This window comes from Sceloporus occidentalis, unplaced genomic scaffold (assembly GCF_023333645.1).
Source record: "Sceloporus occidentalis isolate IW3139 unplaced genomic scaffold, rSceOcc1.0.p SCAF_3, whole genome shotgun sequence".
Classification (NCBI taxonomy): Eukaryota; Metazoa; Chordata; class Lepidosauria; order Squamata; family Phrynosomatidae; genus Sceloporus; species Sceloporus occidentalis.
In genome coordinates, this window is record NW_028316983.1 from 26,863,658 (window position 1) to 26,883,646 (window position 19,989).

Genomic DNA, 19,989 nt, shown 5'->3' on the forward strand with positions numbered 1-19,989 from the left:
TATAATGAAAGAATCTCTAGTTCCTTAGTGGCATGCTGGTGTGTACCAGCCCCCACTATACGAATTAATGGCCAAATGCTTCTTTGTTGTCCACATTCCACCTCCTTATTGGTAGTGGTTGCTATAATCTCTTAAATCTCAGTTTTCCAATAAATACAGCCTTCCTGCCTGATTTGCTTTGTCTGTGGGTTTCAAGATACACTAGCTTTAGGAAGTTTGCAATGATTATCACCTCAGAGATCTGAAACAATGGCTGTGGTAGTTGTAGACTTTCTAATACTCACAGCTAAAGTAATAGGATATATCCTCCATGCTTTGATTCGGTGGATAAAGAAGCCCAGAGAGAAAACAGTCAGAAATGAAATCTGCTTGATAACAGGCACTGCCAGTGCAACAGGTGTTGGGAGGCTTTTTGCTTTGGAGTTTGCCCGACGGGGAGCTACGCTTGTCTTGTGGGATGTTGACACTAAGGGCAATGAAAACACAGCGAGGGAAGTCCGCAAGCTGGGAGCCAAGGCCTACACTTACACTTGTGATGTGAGCCAAAGGGGACTGGTCCATGCTGCTGCTTCATGTGTGAGAAGGGAAGTGGGCGATGTCACCATCTTGATCAACAATGCTGGCATCGTAGCTGGGATGCCCATCTTACAATGCCCTGATGAACAGATGGAAAGAACCATGAGGACCAACTGCCATGCTCACTTTTGGGTAGGTACCATTCCATGAAACAAACAGAAATGCAATGCAATTTGGGCTTCTATGCAATAAGTATGACTGACAATTAAGCATAAATGGCAGCCAAAACCTTAAGCTGATCCATTATTAGTTCTATTTATTTTGTGCATTTGCATTCCACCTTTCTACTTAGATACAAAACAGAATATGATGTTGATGAAATTATATATATAATTCACTAACGTCACAATTCTATGTATGTCCGTTCAGAAATAAGTATTGAGGTTCAAAACACACTGGAGGAATAATGCAGTCTGAGACTGATTTTACTGCCCTGGCTCAGTGCTAGGGAATCCTGGGAACTGTAGTTTGTTGTGGCACCAGAACTCTCTGATAGAGAAAGCTAAATGTCTCACAAAACTACAGTTCTCAGAATTCCCTAGCATTGAGCCAGGGCAATTAAAACGGTCTCAGACTGGATTATTCCTCCAGTGTGTTTTGCACCTAAGTTCAACAGGATTTATTCCTAGACAGGCATGTGCAGGACTTCATTCTAAAATATACAATAAAAAAAATTAAATGTTGGCCTGAAAACAGCTAAAAATCTGTATTAATAAATTAAAACAGTGGGAGACCTGCAGAATCTTCAAAGCACCACATAAATGTAATTTTTAAAAAAATGCCCCTCCCAGTTACCCAGCCTAACTTGAGCTGTGAGATAAGGCCAGATGGAACTCCTTTGAAAAGGTGTTCAGATTTTGGTGTCACAATAGAGAAAAGTCCTGTCCCTTGCTCCATAATACTGATGCCAGGGGAACCTGGAGGAAGACTTTAGAGGTATATCTCATTGCACAAGTGGGTTCATATCAGAGTTTATTCTGTAGATGAGAGTGGGCAGCTGTGGCCTTTCAGATGTTTTGGGTTACCGCTCCCATCAGCTCTAGCCAATGGAGCCATTTGTGAAAAACTGTGGGAGTTGTGTCCAAAAACATGTAAACTCTAAGGACAGATTTGCTCATTCTGATATAAATAATGTCCTCCTTTGATCGGAACTTGCCTGTATATCAAGAGCTGCCCCTAAAGACCTACTTCAGGTCCTGCTGTCATCAGAAGCTTGGAGGGTAGGTATGAAGGTAGGATCTCCAGATTCTAGAGAGCCATACTTGCCCATCTACATTTGAGATCCTCTTATTCCCAATAATTTGGAGCTTTAAAAGAATTATCTATGACACATCCATTTTAAGTCACTCTACCCCAACAATTTTTCCCCTCAGCAGTAACAATGGATAGTCTCCCTGTTAATTGATATCATGGTTTGGTGGCTTTGCCCAGAGCATTTAAAACTGTTATTCAGAAGGATTGGGCACACACAGAGCTATGCAAAGTGATACATTCAGGAACTATCCATCTAAGTTCTGGTTCACATGAATCCTATGTTAGTGTGAATGAGAGTTTTCTTACGGCAACTAATTCTGGAAAGCAGCTTATCAGGCAGGTCTTGCAGAACATGGCCTGGCTCTAGTTAATCCTACATTTGAGACCCTGAAAAAATGAAAAGACCGTCAAATAGAGGGCAATTTTAAGAGGATTGAAATGAAAATTAATCTTGTTACACTCTTTATCCTGGTCACATGGGCTACTAAAACAAAATATTTCCAAAGGAATTTTAAATAGGTATTAGTATTTTATCTCCTCAGGCGCCAGGGAAATTGGGAGATACATGAATGAAACCACACTGGTGATAGCATCACATTTTAGCTGTATAATTTAGCAGTTAAGATACCATTGCACCTAACAGGCTGAACACTGTCCCTGGATCTCTGAGGATCTTTTGGTGCATATTATATGGGAGGGGAAGATCTGTAGGTAACCTGGACCCAAACCATGTATGGCTTTAAATATAATAACAAATACTTTGTACCTTGCCCAGAAACTAAGTGGCAACCAATGGAATGATTTTAATACTGGTGTAATGTGATATCAGTTCATTGTTGTTCTTGTGCCTTCAAGTTATTTCTTACTTATGGTGATCAAAATCTTGCCAAGAAAACCTTGTGATAGGGTCCCCTTTGGAATGAAAGAATCATTTCTTCTGTTCAGAAACAACTTGAAGACACACAATATCAGCAAGATGTAATGATAATAAACTTTATCTGCATGCATCTTTAGGGAATTTTAAAAAATTCTGAACTCCAATCTTCCTGCTACTTGTCTGCCTTTTTTTTTACATAGAAACATTCCTGTCCAATTGCAACTACATTAAAACCCCAGATTTCATTTTTTAAGGATAGCAAATACTAGGGAGGGACACGCTCACTGCCATGCCAAAGCTTTAAAAATGAATCCGAAAGTCCATTCCTAAGGATGTGGATGCATGTAATTGCTATGACTTCATTATTTGGTAAAAAATATTTAAAAGTGGTTAAAAGGGGGTAATAGATAAGAGAGCCAGCAAGGTGTAATTCTTTGAGGGTTGGGTTGCAACTCTGGAGACCAGGGTTTGATTACCAGCTCGGCCATGAATCCCACTGAGTGACCTTGGACAAGTCACATAATAATAATAAATAATAATAAACTGTTTATTTATATACCACTTTTCCACACGATCAAAGTGGTTTACATCAATCAGAGTTACAAACGAGTCGTAGTACAACATAAGACAATTAAAAATACAGTTCTATTACAGTACAATAATAGTGGTTCAATAAAATTATCTAAAACATACAATTAGTTAAAACAGAATTATGTACAAATAGCTAAAACAGGTTGGGGAGTAAATTCTCTAAAGAGAGTTGGGAGGCTAAGCTTGTTGAAAGAGGTAGGTTTTTAATGCCATTTTGAAGGCTTCCAATGACCCGCTGAGGCGGATCTCTTCCAGGAGGCCATTCCAGAGGGTGGGCGCTGTGGCAGTATAAGCCCTTTGATGGGTTGACGCAAGCCTCACCTTGGGGTGTTCAAGTAATTGCTTCCCTGTCATTCTAAGGGTGCGGGGCAGATTATGTGGGGAAAGTAACCTGGGCCCGAGCCATTTAGGGCTTTAAAGGTAATAACCAACGCTTTGTATTGGGACCAAAAGCAAATTGGCAGCCAGTGGAGAGATTTTAACACAGGTGTAATATGATCTGATCTGGATGTTCCCGTGATTAATCTGACTGCAGCGTTCTGAACCAACTGAAGCTTCCGGACCTGATACAGAGGTAGCCCCATGTAGAGCACATTGCAGAAATCCAAACGAGAGGTTACCAGTGCATGTACTACAGTTTCTAGGTCCTTTCGATCCAGACAGGGATGCAGTTGGCATATCAGCCAAAGCTGGTACCAAGCACTCCTGGCCATCGCATCTACTTGAGATGATAACTGTAGAGATGGATCCAGGAGTACTCCCAGACTATGAACTTTGTCCTTTAGGGGAAGTGTAACCCCGTCCAGGACAGGATGGCAAACTTCCCTACCTGGGTTCGAAGGACATATCATGAGTACCTCTGTTTTCTCTGGATTCAGCCTGAGTTTGTTTTTCCTCATCCAGTCCATTACTGACCCCAGGCAGGCATCCAGAGGAGAGGTGCCATCCTGAGTCACTGTATCAGTCGGAGACATGGAGAGATAGATCTGGGTGTCATCAACGTACTGATAACACCAAGCTCCATGACTCTGGATGATCTCTACCAGCGGCTTCATGTAAATGTTAAATAGCATGGGGGACAGGATGGCACCCTGAGGGACGCCAGATGTAAGCTCTCTCTTATATGCTCTCAGCTTCTGGGTAAGGCAATGGCAAACCTCCTTGAACAAATCTTGCCAAGAAAACCCCATGCATTAGGGTTGCCATAAGTCAGAAATGACTTGAAGGCACACAACAACAACAACAACAACAACAGCAAGCCATAAATTGACAGATGACTTGAAATCATATACACATACTATAGGCTTTCCCACAGAACAAACTGGCAGATCAGTGACTGCACATTTTATTTTATATCTAAGATTCTACCACGGCTAGCCATTTACATTTTAAACAAATATTGGGAATCAGGGGATTATGGCTAATTTAGGGAGGGCATATCCACTTTGACCTTCTTCCAAATATCCATGTCATAAAAGCAGAAGATCCATTTTGCCTCTATAGATGATTTAGCATTAAAGAACTATTGGTCACTTCAAGCTAATCCAAAATCTGGAATAGTAGCTCATGTTTTGAAGAGTATCAGAATGGAATCAAAACTCTGTGTAAAGCCACACACAATTTATGGAATCACACAGAGTAGGCATGCTCCTGCCATGGAAGCCCAGTCTCCTCAGATCCATGTCAGCCACTATAAAAGTTTGAAAGGAGGGACCCTTTGAGGATTCTGCTCAGAGCATGGAAGTATTACTTTGAGTGATTTACAGCATCCAGAATCTTCCAGCCAGTATGACCATTGACCATGCTGGCTGAGGGATTTTGGTAGCTGTAATCTTGAAAAGTGACTTTTTCATGCTCTTTGTATGGTTGTAAGCACCACTGTTTCCACATGTCATAGTATGCAATCTGGATTGCAGATTATACTGAAGCCATAATACATATAGTTTTATTGTGTATTTGTGGGCATGCCCATGTGTGCATGTGTAAGTATATGTTGACTTTGGTAAAACCTAAGATTTCATGAAAGATGTTGGTAACATCTTTCTTGCTTCTCTAAGGCCCTATTTCAGATGGGATTTGGAAGACTATATGTGATCTAGTCCAATGGAGAAGAGAGTCCAATGGAAGCGGAACTCAATTTACACATCGTGTCTGCATGTAGATGTCTTCAGGTTGCCTGATGACTTACAGTGACCCCATACATTTTATGGGGTTTTCTTAGGCAAGGAATATTCAAAGACGGTTTGCTATTGCCTTCCTCTGAAATATATCTTCCAGCACCTGGTATTCCTTGGCAATTCCCACATCATGATGGCTGCTAAACTGACTTTCAGTTCTCATGGCTTAAGAAAATAACTGGTGCTATTTGCTAGGCCCTGGAGCTTAATGTGGCATGTATGTAATATCCATATGTAACAGAAAAATTAAATGTGACAGAAACATATGCTGTTACAAAATCTTTATATTCTTAAAAGGAGAAAGAAAAGAAAAAAACATTTAAAAAGAATTTCTGCATAGATAAAAACAAATGTACAAAATATAGAGTAAGCAGTATGTGTTTATTGTATATTAGAAAGGAGCCAGCATGGTGTCATGGTTTGAGCCTTGGAGTATGACTCTGGAAACCAGCGTTTGAATCCCAGCTCAGCCATGTTAAACCCACTGGGGGACCTTGGGCAAGTCACACTCTCTCAGCCTCAGAGGGTGGCAATGGTAAACCCCGTCTGAAGAAACTTGCCAAGAAAACTCCATAATAGGTTCGCCTTAGGGTTGCTATAAGTCAGAAACGACTTGAGGACACACAACAGCAACATATCAAAAAGATGGTGTAACATAGACCATGCAAGTTTAAATGTTTCTCAAAATTTTCAACTGATAAAAATGTTCTGTACAAGTCATCATGTTCCAATTGTAGTCTACACATGGTGACCAAATATATTTGGGGCCAAGCAGAGCCAGTCTGGCTCCAAATGTTTTGGCACTTGAGGCGATAAAATCTCCTGCCATTCCATATGCAAAAGCTGAATGGAATGCCAGCTGAGCCCCGACTGAAGATAGGGGACTAGTTTATGATGTACAAGGCAGGCTATGTCTCACTCACTTCTCCCCCAACCCCTGCCAACAGCAGCGGCCTAACTCTTCCTAATGTTAGGACTGGCCCTGGGGTAGAAGCAGGGCATTTTAAACACGATTTGTTCCTTTGAAACCTTGTAGCAGTTGGTCAGTAAGATGTTATCATTCTGTATTACACTGTTGGGGGAAATAACTTATGTCACTCATTGTGTGGCTGTTTCTTTTGACTGTTAGGTTTTTTTAATTTAAAAAATCAGGCTCATTAAGATAACTGCATAAAACTTTGTAAACCCTTCAAAAAAACCTTTAAATTGCCCTAGTTATAAAAGTAAATATAAAATGCTACTAATTACACAGAAAACAACATTGTTCTTACTCATTGCCTTACTTTTGATAAGTAAATTTATTGTACTATCATTACATTAGAAAGTAACTAGTTATGGGTAAGTATGTTGCTTGCATTTGCAACCCATTACTTCTAAACTCTTTGCAGGAATTTGAAGTGTATTTCATCTCCAGAAACTCTTTTCCTCAGATTGTGTGTGTGTGTGAATGAATTCTTTTGATGCTAAATTCTTTTTATTCCTTTTGCAGACAGTCAAGGCTTTCCTTCCCCAGATGATCAAGAGAGGGCATGGCCACATTGTGACAATTGCTGGATCACTTGGTCTGTTTGCAACTGGTTGTTTGGAGGTCAGTAAATTACAGGACTTGAACACTTACTTTTTGAAAGTAATAACAGTTATAATTGTATGTACCAAGGGCCCCAAGAATACGAAGTTATTGTTAGAATTATAACTTTTTAGTTTTTAGTTATTTAGTTGATATGTTTGTCTGACCAAATAATGTCGATAAGACTTCAGGAAAAACTCACTGATATAACTATAATGTAGGTTTATGCTTCAGATACAGAGGTAGAAGAATGAACTGAAAAAGTTTGTGCTGGAATACAAGAAGAAATTGATCATGCACCAAAACAGGACTTGTTCTTAGGCCTCATTCACACTGGCGGCATTGCTCCGGAAGGAACTGGGCAAATTCGGGGGGGCTCCCTCCTGAATCTCTCCGGAAGCAAGTGCTGACTACCAATCAGGGGCATTTTAACCTGAATGCCCTATTGGAGAATTTGGGTTTAAGGTGAAGGTGCCTGGCTGTCAATCAAAGTTAGTTCCACGATGGTCATAGGTGACGCTTCCAGCACTGATAGGGGCATCAGAAGTGTGCTTTCCACCCCTCCTTTTTTTAAAGGACCAGGCACCACTTGTCAAATTTAAAAACCTTTGGTGTGTGTGTGTTGTGGGCATTTGGGTCAGTGTTGTAGGTTATGATCTGCCCTTGGCCCCATTTTCAACCCCAAAATGCAAGCTAATGCATCCTGTATCCCCCACTCCTTGCCACCCCAGAATGCCTCATACACAGGTAGTAATAATAATAATAATGATAATAATGATAACAATAATATTAATTCCTCACCTTGGAATGCCAGAAAAGGATGCGTTTTTTTTCTCTCCCTAGGCTACCCCTGAATTCCTTAGAGATAGTAGCAAAAGCTGTATCAATTTGCCAATTTACATAATTGGAAAGAGAAACATTACATTTGGTTGGTAACATTCATTCGCATTACAGCAGTCATTCCAAAGGAAATAATAGGCTACCCCTGAATTCCTTAGAGATAGTAGCAAAAGCTGTATCAATTTGCCAATTTACATAATTGGAAAGAGAAACATTACATTCAATTTGTAACATTCATTCACATTGCAGCAGTCATTCCAAAGGAAAGAATATGCGCATAGACTGCCAAAAATAACTTTAAAAAAAATCCTAAGGAAAAAGGTCTCTGTTGGATCGCAGAGGCTTCCCTTGCTGTGGCCCCCTGACCTGCCCTGAACTGACCCTTGCTCCTGCTCACGATCTATCTATCTATCTATCTATCTATCTATCTATCTGTTGCAAAAAACATGCACACTTTTTGCCAAAAATAATTTTAAAAAAAACCCAAAGGGAAAAGGTCCCTGCTGGAGAGGAGAGGCTTGGCTTGCTCTGGCCCCCTGACCTGCCCTGAATTGACCCTGTCAGTCACCTCCTTTTTGCCTCCTGTCTCCCTTTGCATCCAGATCCCCCTTTTTCCTTTGGCTCTTTCCTCCTCCCCCTCCCCTCTGATGAGGGGAGGGAATGCTCTGACCTCTGCTCGCCCTCTGACCTTAATCCCTGCCTGAATTTGCCCTGATCATGATCGAGGGCAAGTTCATATTTCGCGGAACCTGGGGCTTTTCAGAAAAGACGGATTTTAGCCCGATTCCTGATAACCCGCACTAATGGGCATTTCCTTGTGCAAGCCTGTGACAGAATCGGGCCCAATATGAACTTCACGTGGAAGAATCGATTTCAAAACCGGAGTAAAAGGTAATGTGAATGGCCCCTTAGTCACGTTGAATAGAATGCAAAAGTAGGGAACAGATTGGTTCTGATTTGACAAGAACAGCCCAAGTTATTCTTCTGTCGCTTTTTCAGATGCTTTAAAAATGTCCCAGTTTTTTCTTTTCTCTTCCCATTTCCCTCTTTGGCCTTGGCTTACTGAGATAAAAATACAAAAATTGCACTCAGTTAACTCAGCAAGTTGGGGAAGAGGAGAGGGAAGGATCTTTCCCTCAGCAGGCTCAGGCAAAAGCAAGCTGTTAGAACCTTTCTAACTTGTGTGTTATTCCTCACTGATAACTTTTCCCTTCTTGCTTGGCACCATGTGTCCCTGTTTTCATGTGTACAAAACTGGAGAATATAATGTGGTAGAGAAAGTTCAGTGATAGAAAACCATCCTCCATGTTGTTTGAAGAACCTCCATTTGGCTCTTAAAAGTGATGTGGCAGCTTTTAGGAAAGAGCAGCCTGATAATGTTTGGGTTTGGTACACTGAGTTGATCAATGAACTTAAGACATTTGGAGCCCATGTGTTCTGCAGGTCATGTCAGGAATATGGTAAAGCTCTTCATTTCCCCCCTCAGGACTACTGTGCGAGCAAGTTTGCCGTGGTGGGATTCCATGAAGCTCTCAGCCATGAACTGAAAGCCAAAAGAATTGACAGTGTGAAGACTACTCTAGTGTGTCCTTACTTCATTGACACAGGCATGTTTCATTGCTGCGGAATCAGGTAACATCTCTAACACTCTCTAGTCCCAGTCACTAGCTTCATCCTGTAGACATCACAATTGGGAGGAAAATGGGAGTATCCCTGCATACCCTGAAAAATGTACAAGTCAACTTGGGCATGGGGCCAGGAGGCAACAAAGGCACGAGGAACCAACAAGGAGACAATCTTGTTCTGTCCCTTTCACAATATAAACTCCTGCAGCAGGAGAGAGTAGAATAAAAGAGAATGGACAAATGTCTGACTTGCTTAATTCAACTGTACCAATTAATTACTGATCCCTCCTCCTTTGAATTGCTTAAGACTCCAAGGAGGAAGTGCCCTTCACATGATTTATAGCTGTGCTTGACTAGCTATAAACTTGAACTGACCTTGTACAGAACTGACTTTGTACAGAACAGACTCATCAGAGGAACCTATAGACTCCTTTATAATAACTCTGCTTTGCTTCAGCAGTTTATATATTTCTGCAGTTAATCCCATTTCTGTCTATACATAATTGCTGCAAAATGAGAAATTGGAACATTGTGAATTACAACCATGATTTCATTAAAGACGGAAAAAATCAGAAAGGTGATGACTTCTCTAGATAATGCTTCACAGATTCCTCTCTCACTCCAACAAACACGAAGGTAACACTGTCACCCCATTCCAGAAAGAAAGAAGCAAGTCAGACTATTGCTCTCAGAGCTTGGAAAGTTACTTTTTAAAGTAATTAGTTACAATTCACATACCCCCTGAAATAGCTAGTTAATATTATAAGTACAATATTTTAAAAGCAATTATTTACTTTCTCATTATTGAAAAAAAAATACAGGTGTTTAAAAGCATTCACTGCCAACTACAGGTTGCTGGGCTGTGGTACAAAACAGACCTAAGTAGTGAGACTGCACACACTAGTAATTATAAAATAGTAATTATAAAAATAGTTAAAACAGTCACACTCCAGCAGCAGTGATTATCATGCTATAATTGTAATGTAACTTAGATGTGCCTTAGCTACTGCAAAAAGAAACCAGTTCAAAGTATTACATTATTTCTAACCAATTCCTTCCTAGCTATGGTCTATCTAGTCTATCAAGGTTGTTCCTAACTAGGACTGTATTTGGTGTTTCTGCAAGCAAAACATGTGCACTGCCACCATATTGTGAATTATGCTCACATAGTTTAATTAACATGTCTGAGGTAGCTAATGCAAAATCCTAAAGAATTCCTATTTTGCCTTTCTTAAAAGCACGTCTGCAACTCTTATGGTGTAAAGAAAGCCTTTAATATGTGTGCATATGCAGGAAGGAAGCATATTAATTCTTTTTCTTCAGTAGATATTTTTTCTTCTAGGAGAGAACTAAAAGCCCTCCTTCCTCCCATAAAGCCAGACCATTTTATAAAAGCAGCCATGCAAGGCATACTTCGTAATCAACATATGATCTGCGTCCCCAGAGTGATGTATTTTGGAGCCATTTCAAAAAAGTGAGTGACTATTCTGGAAATACCAGACATGTTAACTTCTGTTCATGTGACAATATCTCTTCAGGGTGAATTTTGGAGCAACTATATATTTGTTGTATAAATAAATAGATAGTTGCTCCAAAACTCAAGCTTAATGGGAAAAAAAAACTAGGCCACAGTACAAGACCATTCTCTTCCCTACCCACCCAGCTTGAAAGACTGGAGATCTGCAATACACACAGTGAACACTGTTTGAGACAATTGGCATTTTCTTTGTGAATTAAAATGCTAGAATTTGGAGCACATTAATTGCAGGACCACAATAGTTCAGTCCTGTTAGGCAACCAGAAATCATAGTGATGAATCAGGAGGGAAAGGGGGGTAGACACCCATAACTATTTTGTCACTACACACATTATCAGACATGCCCCCTCTTGAAGTGATAGGTGGAGAAAAGAGATGGAACAAATGGCATCAAATTTACACATTTTATTTTCCAATTATTGGCTTTTCTTGTAGCTAAAATATGGTTGATGTGGCTAAAAATATGGTTGCATAGTTTGCAAAGTCTCGAGTATGAACAACTCTGAAGAACAGCAGTGGGAAACATCTGGGCACCTAGATGCTGTCGAACTGCAACTTCTAGCATTCATTACCACTGACTATGCTGCTTGGACTTGGAGAACAACATAGGGCCACACAGGTTGCACTGCTGCTGTGGAGTATGACAAAATCCTCATCTGGAGTTCTTCCACACTACATGATTATAGTGGTATGACCGGGATGGTTCCACTCTATGGAAGTCTAGGAAGGGACATTTAGAATTCTTAGCCAGATTGCTCTAGTGCTTCACCAAACTACAGATCTCAGGATTCCATAGGATTAAGCCATGGCAGTTAAAGTGGAATCATAGTGCTATCATTGTGTAGTTTTAAGTTTCCCTGATTTTCCCCTTAGCCTAGCGTTTTTGTGTTCTCAACTATCAGATGCTGAGATTGGAACAAAGTCATGTATCACCAGTTACAAGTTTCATATTTTGAGAACGAGAAGGGGATATACACATGCAGTGTTCTTACACATCTGGAGGGATTCTGGTTGATCTGGATCTGACCCCTTGTGGGGAAGAACTGTATCATCTCAATGGACCTCACCACAGCTGAAGCTCTTTTCTAACCAGATATATGGCCTATGTTAGCTCCATAGAGGAGGTTTGTGCAAACCATCCATGCTGTTGTTGTTTTTGGAAACTAAAGAAGGATCACTGCTCATACTACTTAGACACATTCCTGTTTTGCAGGCTGCTCTATGGTTTTTAAAACCTCACAAAACAGGTACCAAATCCCCTCCTCAGAGCAATTCAACACAGGATGCCCTTGCAGTTTTAGACCTGACAGAATATAGCTGTTAACTATATATGAAAACACTAGTGTGTATTTTCTATAGCTCACTTCCTCTCCTCTCTTGCAGTGGGCTGCAGGATAGCCTTCCTTGGTAATTAGGTCTAGTTAGCCATATTTCTATAACAGCCTCCAATGCTAGCAGTAATGCAGCAGCAATGTGAAGCAACATGATATCACCCAACAGAGGGGAGATGTATAATGAGGAAGAATGGAAGCAGGGTAATTTCTACTAATTCATAACTCCTTTTTGTCTATTCCTGATTTTACAGATAAATAGTTGTGCCTCTTTGTTTTGTATTTTTAAAAGATGTCATTTTCCCTTCCCCCCTTCTTTAGCCTCCTTCCTTGGGATGTTCAAGTTCTCATTCAAAAATTCCTGGGACTAGACAGATGCATTCCTCAAAAAGCAGCACAGTAGAAGTAAGAAGGATGTCCGCTTTTTCAAGACCATCTACAAGAAAAAGTTCTTGTTCTGTACCAGAGAAAAGACCCATTAGATAAACTCAAGTTTTGCCATATAGGCTGAATTAGATCATTCTGATTTTGAACAGGTGAGATGTACACACACAAGCCCTCCTTGAGAGCATTCTTGCCTTTGATTGTCAAACAAGATGACTGGCAATTCCTTTCAACATTTATTCTGTTGGATTAAACCAAACAGAATTTAGGGTGCTCTGCTATGACCCATCAAAATGACACTATAGATGGAAATATTTTTAAAGACTCCATAAATTCCAGCTATTCTTGTTTGGGGGTGTTTAGTTTCAATGTCACATTACATGCAATGTTATATTCCAATTCTTCCAAGGAAACTGGCTTGATACATCTCATTTCCCTATTCTGTAACCCAGGGAAAGCATTATTTAGCTTTTTATAACTGCAGAGATGACATGAATGATATCTGCAGTGGGAGCAGCCTGTTAACAATGGATCAGATGTTTAATTATGGGGTATTGCATTAATTCCCTTGATAACGCTTCAGTATTGACTCTATGGCACTTCCTAAGCTGCTCACTTTAATTGCCAGGATGGAAAGTAGAAATGTAGTCCACTATTTTAGGAAGTATTTCATTTGTATTACTTCTGGAAATGCTGCATTATATTGTTTTTATGATCCATTTTAAATCAACTCGAGCACATACTGAATGGAGGAGAAATTTAGAAATACATTAAATAACAAAGTAGCGTTTGGTAGGGAATCATAGATATTTCTAATACCAACCACACATCTTTCCTGCAGTTTTTGCAGTTTAAGCAGAACATATTCCCTGGAATATATAACATTGCCCAAGAAAGTAAGTAAAACAACTATGCACTTTCCATCTTGCTTATGTATGTGTTCATATGTACCATCTCACTTCATATCATCTCATATACCAATGCAACGTCATCAGAGAAACTTCACCGAGAATAACTCCATTAAGATAAAAGTAATCTCATTATGTAGGGAGTTGCCCTGAGACTGCAGACTTTGGCTTTAGTCAGAAGATCAAGGGCCACTAGGAGGCAGCCGTCCAGGAACAATAATATGGTAAAGGGAAGACCAACCTGGGCCCATACATTGGTCAGAGAATGTATGTGAAATATCTTGCATTTTCCTTGCCAGGAAATTTTCCATCAAAAGAAACACATTTAATATTTTTCTAGACATGAAATAGTGCCTTTAAGCTAAATTAAAAGGAATTACTGATACATCTGATTCCTGAAGTCTATGGGTTGCTTAAGTACCACCTCAGCAGGATTTACTTGTTTGATTTTGCAATCCAATCTCAAGATCAATTTTACAACTTCAGAAGATGGGTTTTCTTTCACCATGTTCATTACGAAGGATTGTTTAAAAAGCTATTCTACACTTGCTGATATTATTATTATTATTAACCTTTATTTATAAAGCGCTGTAAATTTACACAGCGCTGTACATACAATCTTTTTAATTGGACGGTTCCCTGCCCTCAGGCTTACAATCTAAAAAGACACGACACAAAGGGAGTGGTGGTGGGGAAGGGGATCAGGTCCAGCAGTTCTTCTCAACCTCTGAGGCCTGGATTAGGGGAGATGGCCTGGAGGGAGGGCTTGGTATGACAAAGAATAGAAAATGCTGTAACCCAACCTCAAATCTCAGCACGGCACCATCAGTATATCCCCCTCACAAGGAGATCGCAACTTGGGATAACAAGTGTCTTTCATGAAACTCTTTCTGAAACTTAAGAGTTCACAAGATATAACTTTTGTGACTACAGAAAAAGGTCCTGAAACACATTGTTAAGCCAGATATCATGACCTAGGACATAAGTACCCCAACTGTTTTTTTTTGTCCCCCCCCCCCCCCAGCTAAGCAAGGGAATAGTAAACAAACATGTGCGCATCAGTAAGTGCAGTGACAATGGTAGCCAGGAGACTGGCAGAAATCATAAGTCCAAGCAAACATACCTTCTGCAAATATGAGAGGGAGGGAGATTTGTGGCAACTCAATACTTTTTTGTGTATAGAAAGTATTTAAAAATAAAAACACCACTGTGACAACTAGGTAACTAGCAGAATACAAATGCTGTAGTTACTTTTACTAAATGGAAAAATGCTTCATTGCAACCCACTTAACTCATTTCCATGAGAAAACCCAATCTACTGTTGCTGCTGTCTCTACTGATTTCAATAGATTCATTTAAGGTGAACTATTATGCAGTTGTTTCCATCAACTAAACAAAATTAAAATTGTTGTGGTATTATACACCCAGATGGCTCCTGCTGTTCTTATAATGGGGTGAAAAGGCTAAAGCTTTATTCAGTGTATAAAATTCCTTGGAACTTAGAATAGAAGGAACCATCACACTTTCCTTTGTGTGTACAATTGAGACTTTCAACAAAAGAGAGATTCCTTGGACTATGAAAATGAATCATAGGTGGGGAACATACGGCTATCTAAAATGGACTCTTGTGATCAGATCCAGCCAGCAGGGCTGAGGAATGATAAAAGTTGTGGCCCACACTTGGAGGGTCAAATTTGCTATCCATCTTCTAAAGTTCCTAGGATAAGATCATGCTGAGTAGAGGAAAGTGGATATCATGACAAGAAAGAAAAGCAGCCACCCTCAGAATCTAGCTCCTCTGCCATGCCACAAAAGATTGTCTAAGTCAGCCTTCCCAAATGCCTAGCTCAGAGGGATAGTCTTCTTCCCTGGGAGTAATAGGCTGCTCTCTAAGCTAGCAACTGCTCATGTAGTGGGCCAAAGGAACAATGGTACATGTACAGGAAGAGGTTCCCCATTTGTATCAGTACAAGAGCAGATTAATTCACCAATGCCTTGCAAGTTCTGCAGTCAATGCTTTGTGAGGGCACAGAAGTAATTGGGCACAACTATGTTAGAATACTGATTAAAAGAATGGAAGACCATACACAAATATTATTTCTCATTCTGTCCAAGTGTGTTAATATGTGAACAGCCCTGACATATGGCGGAGTAGGGCAACTGCAGCAAATCCATGGGCCAGTTTTCTGCCCCTGGAACCCTCTGGGGCTACATGGACTGTCAAAACGTCACTTTGCAAATAAATAAATAAATATTCAGCTTTGAAAAATTTGTGTGTGGTTGTTTTTTTTTAATAATGTTAAAACAGTGCAGGGAGGCTTGCAACCTATTTAAAAAGTGGTTGCCATTCTTCAAGGATTGTAGACAATGTAATCCACCATTTTTGAAAGACCAGAAAAAGGGTAGAACAAGGAATTCTGAGGCTTGAGGGCTACAAAACAGTGCTAAGGACTGCATGCAGCTCCAGGATCACACTTTGCCTTGTCTTATAGGATTGAGAGCCAGTGTGGTGTAGTGGTTTGTGTTGGACTACCACAAGGTTCAATTCCCTATTTGGCCACAAACTCAGGGAGTGACTTTAGGCAAGTCACACCTTTTCAGACCCAGAAGCCCTGTGATCGGTTCATCTTAGGGTTGCCTTGGCTTGATGGTATACAACAACAGGATTGTCACAACTAAGATAATTTATGTAAAAGCATGTGAACATTTAGTCAAATCAAAATAAAATATGATTTTGAAAATACAAAGTTTTCATGTGCAAGCAGTGTGCATCCCACCCCCCGCCAAAGAACCATTATCCTTGGAGGCTTCCGGGAGTAAAATTATGCTTATAAACAAGGTGTGGGCCCAAGAAAATGCTTTTTTTTTGGCTGCTGCTACATTGCCAGTAAACATCCTCTTGGCAGCAATTTTGGAAATAGCGTAGGACTACATATGGTCCATGAGCTGGGTGATGCCCACCACCAACGTGTATAGTTTGGTATCATAAACCATGATGTGTAGAAATAGCTTTCAATTTTTCTCGACATTAACACACAAGTTATTTTTAGCAAATCTCACAGGGAACTGCCATTTAAGAAAACACATTTTTTTAGTATTTAATATTTATTGGACACTCACTATTTTACTTACATTCCATGGGGAGAGAAAAAATTCCAGCGTAAACAATGAACTGAAGCAGTACTTAACTTGCAAGGCTATCGTGCTTTAACTGGACCATATGCAAAAACTTTATTGCACACATCACTGTGTGCAATAAACACAACATCAAAAGCAACACAGTTTTATATATAAACATAGGTAATTTTTTTCAGCCCTACATGGAGATGTAATTAAACAGTATAAAGCACTCAAGGAAAATCAATCTGCAGTTTTATATGCACTACATTGAGATCATATCCTGTACTGTATGGAGTTTGTGTGCCTTTATATACAGACACACACACACAATTTTTTTTAAAAAACAAAGATTAGCATCCATTTAAATTTCTTTTGCATTCAGGTTCCCCCTCCCTCCCCACCCCACAAAAATATTCTAGAAATCAAAGTGATCAAATAAAGTTTAAAATTCCTAAAATGTATAATTATTTGTCAACTGTTTGATAATCAGGCTAGGCTTGCCTTTCTCTCTGACCTTTTTTTAATCAAATGGTAGGCACACAATTTGTTTCCAGTGAATTTTTTTTCAATTTCATTAAAGACAAAAAAGACCAGAACACATACATGGATATGATCTTTCCAAGTTAGTTCATAGGTAAGTGTGTCAGACAACAAAGTTTCTAAACTGTGCTATAATTCTAGGTACAATTGAGAAACTTTTTTCAAATGAAAAATTTATAGTGTCATTCAAAACAATGCAATGAAACTAAAAATTTATCACTGTTTGAAAAGCAACGGTTATGATTTAGACACTACAGTGGTTTGTAACAACTGTAGCTCTCTAAAACAGTTAGGTTACATTAATTAGGAAGCATTTGATTTTCTCTGGTGCTTTCAAGGTTTGGGGTCCAGTCAAGCCTTTTTAGGCAGTGGTGTCCAGTGTTTGTCCCAAAGTGTTTGAGCTAGCCGGTTTGAGGAGAGGGTCACTTTCCATTTCTTGCTTCACGCATCTAGAAAAATAAATAAATAATGCTAATTACAGCATTAATCTGATTAATTACAGATTAATTAGACAGTTCAGTGCTTTCTGGCTATCTGAGATGAGGAGCCAAAAAAATATTTTCTTCCAATGTGTCAAGGAGCAATATCATATTCATGTCGATTGACCTACAACTGTCTCTTTCTTTCCTGGAAATGAACCATGTCTTGCAGCCAATGGCTCAGGAACCAGGTGGTCCAGGGACCATCACTGTGAGTAGCCCTGTGACAATGTACAATTCTCCCAAATTCAAGAAGAATCATTCATTTAAAACATCAATTGCCTGCTACTGTTATTTACTAAGGCCTGTTACAGACTGCCAAAATAAAGCTGCTTCGGGTCTCTTTGGAGGTATGCTATTTAAATGATGCATGGGTCCTAAGAGTCCGGAGGTTGCGCCAAAGCCACACTCCATTCCTAAGCACTAGAGTGCAGCTTTGGTGCAGTTTCTGGATTCTTACGACCCATGCATCATTTAAACAGCATACCTCCAAAGAGACCCGAAGCAGCTTTATTTTGGCAGTCTGTAACAGGCCCAATTTGCTTTAAGTGTGCTGCCAGCAAGGCAATTAAGTTACTTCTGGCGAAAGAAATTTGTTCTGCTAAAAAAAAAACCCACAATAAAACACAATTTCCTGAGAATGGGATGCTTTAAAACAATTTTCTGTTTTTGATAACACATTTAAAATTGACATATGAATGACAGACTGGTTTGTTGTAAAGCTAAAATAAGACAGTGCAGTAATGTAGAACTCTGGGCATAAATGCACTCTCCCACTAATACTAAAGCAAGAAGGCTTGGTTTTTATGATGTTGTTAACTGCTCTTGAGCTGACCTCGATTCATGGAGACCCTATGGATGAGACATCTCCAAGTCTCTTTGTTCTCTACTGCTCTACTTAGGTCCTGTAAACTCAGGCCTGTGACCTCCCTGATTGAGTCTATCCACCTGGCATGCAGTCTTCCTCTCTTTCCGCTACCCTCTATCTTCCCTAGCATTATTGTCTTTTCTAATGAATCATGTCCTGTTATGATGTGGACAAAACACAGCAGCCTCAGTTTTGCCATCTTGCTTCCAGGGAGATTTCAGGCTTGATCTGTTCTAGGACCCATTTCTTTGTCTTTTTGGCTGTCCATGGTATCCTCAGCACTATTCTCCAACACCACATCTCAAATGAGTTGATCTCCTTATCCACTTTTTTCACTGTCCAGCTCCCACATCTGTACAAGGTTATGGGGAATTCAATGGTTTAGATTATTCTAACTTTAGTGCTTAGTTATATATCTTTACGCTTTAGAGTCTTTTCTTTTGGAGCTGCCCCTCCCGTTCCTAATCTTCTTATTTCTTGACTGTCATCTCCATTCTCAGCAATGTTTGGTCCAAGATATGGGAGCTCTAACTACTTTGATTCCCTCATTGTCTAGGTTGAACATATGTACTGTAGTTTCCTCTGTGGTCATTATTTTTGTTTTCTTGATGTTCAGCCTGCCTTTGCACTTTCTTCTTTTACCTTTCCTAGTAATTGTTCCAAGTCTGTGATATTTTCTGCTCATAGTATTGTGTCATCCACATAGCTTAGATTGTTGATATTCTTTTCTTCTATCTTCACTCCTCCTTCTTCCAAGTCTAGACATCCTCTTCATATTTTCTACATACAAGCTGAACAAATAAGGTAATAGAACACATACTTGTGTGACCCCTTTGCCAACTGGAAACCATTCTGTTTCTCCATATTCTGTACTAACAGCTGCCTCTTGTCAGTACAAATTTTTCATCAGGATAATCAGAGGTGTTGGCATTTCCATGTCTTTAAGAGCCATCCATAGGTTTTTGTGATCTATAGTCAAATGCTTTGCTATTGTCTATAAAGCATATGTTGACTTTTTCTTCTGGAACTCCTTCGTATGCTCTATTAGCCCTAGTGCCTCTTCCTTTTCTGAACCCCACTTGCACCTCTGGGATTTTTCCCTCCATGTGTGATTGCAGTCCATGTTGCAGATTTTGGAGCATAATTTTGTTTGCTATGGTCCTGTAGTTGTTGCAGTCTTCTGTGTCTCCTATTTTGTGGATGTACATTGATCATTTCCAGTCTGTTGGCCACAATTTTGATTTTATAGCTCTGTGTAAATAAAGACACATACTAAAAGCAAATGATATTTTTGTGAAACTGTCTTATGATTGTT

At 39.7% G+C, this 19,989-nt stretch overlaps 2 protein-coding genes across 10 annotated transcripts in view; one reads left to right on the top strand and one right to left on the bottom strand.

The window, feature by feature from the left end:
* Positions 1-84: 84 nt before the first annotated feature.
* LOC149315675 (retinol dehydrogenase 10-like) lies at positions 85-15,828 on the top strand. The gene is made up of 5 exons (XM_089513864.1): positions 85-708; positions 6,965-7,063; positions 9,369-9,514; positions 10,850-10,981; positions 12,697-15,828. Exons 1-5 carry the CDS (start codon positions 250-252, stop codon positions 12,776-12,778), a joined length of 918 nt encoding a protein of 305 aa, XP_089369990.1. The 5' UTR covers positions 85-249; the 3' UTR covers positions 12,779-15,828.
* Positions 14,680-19,989, bottom strand: part of STAU1 (staufen double-stranded RNA binding protein 1) — a 52,782-nt gene continuing 47,472 nt past the window's right edge. For all 9 annotated transcript variants that reach the window (XM_089513859.1, XM_089513863.1, XM_089513862.1 and 6 more), the window contains one exon: positions 14,680-17,776. In XM_089513859.1, coding sequence (XP_089369985.1) covers positions 17,689-17,776 — 88 coding nt within the window. In that variant the 3' untranslated portion in view covers positions 14,680-17,688. The remainder of the gene's footprint in view (positions 17,777-19,989) is intronic.

Coding starts and splice junctions, on each gene's coding strand:
- LOC149315675 (XM_089513864.1), top strand. CDS start 250: ATGGCTGTGGTAGTTGTAGACTTTCTAATACTCACAGCTAAAGTAATA. Junction 709..6,964: donor ACTGCCATGCTCACTTTTGG/GTAGGTACCATT, acceptor TTCCTTTTGCAG/ACAGTCAAGGCTTTCCTTCC. Junction 10,982..12,696: donor TTTGGAGCCATTTCAAAAAA/GTGAGTGACTAT, acceptor CCCCTTCTTTAG/CCTCCTTCCTTGGGATGTTC.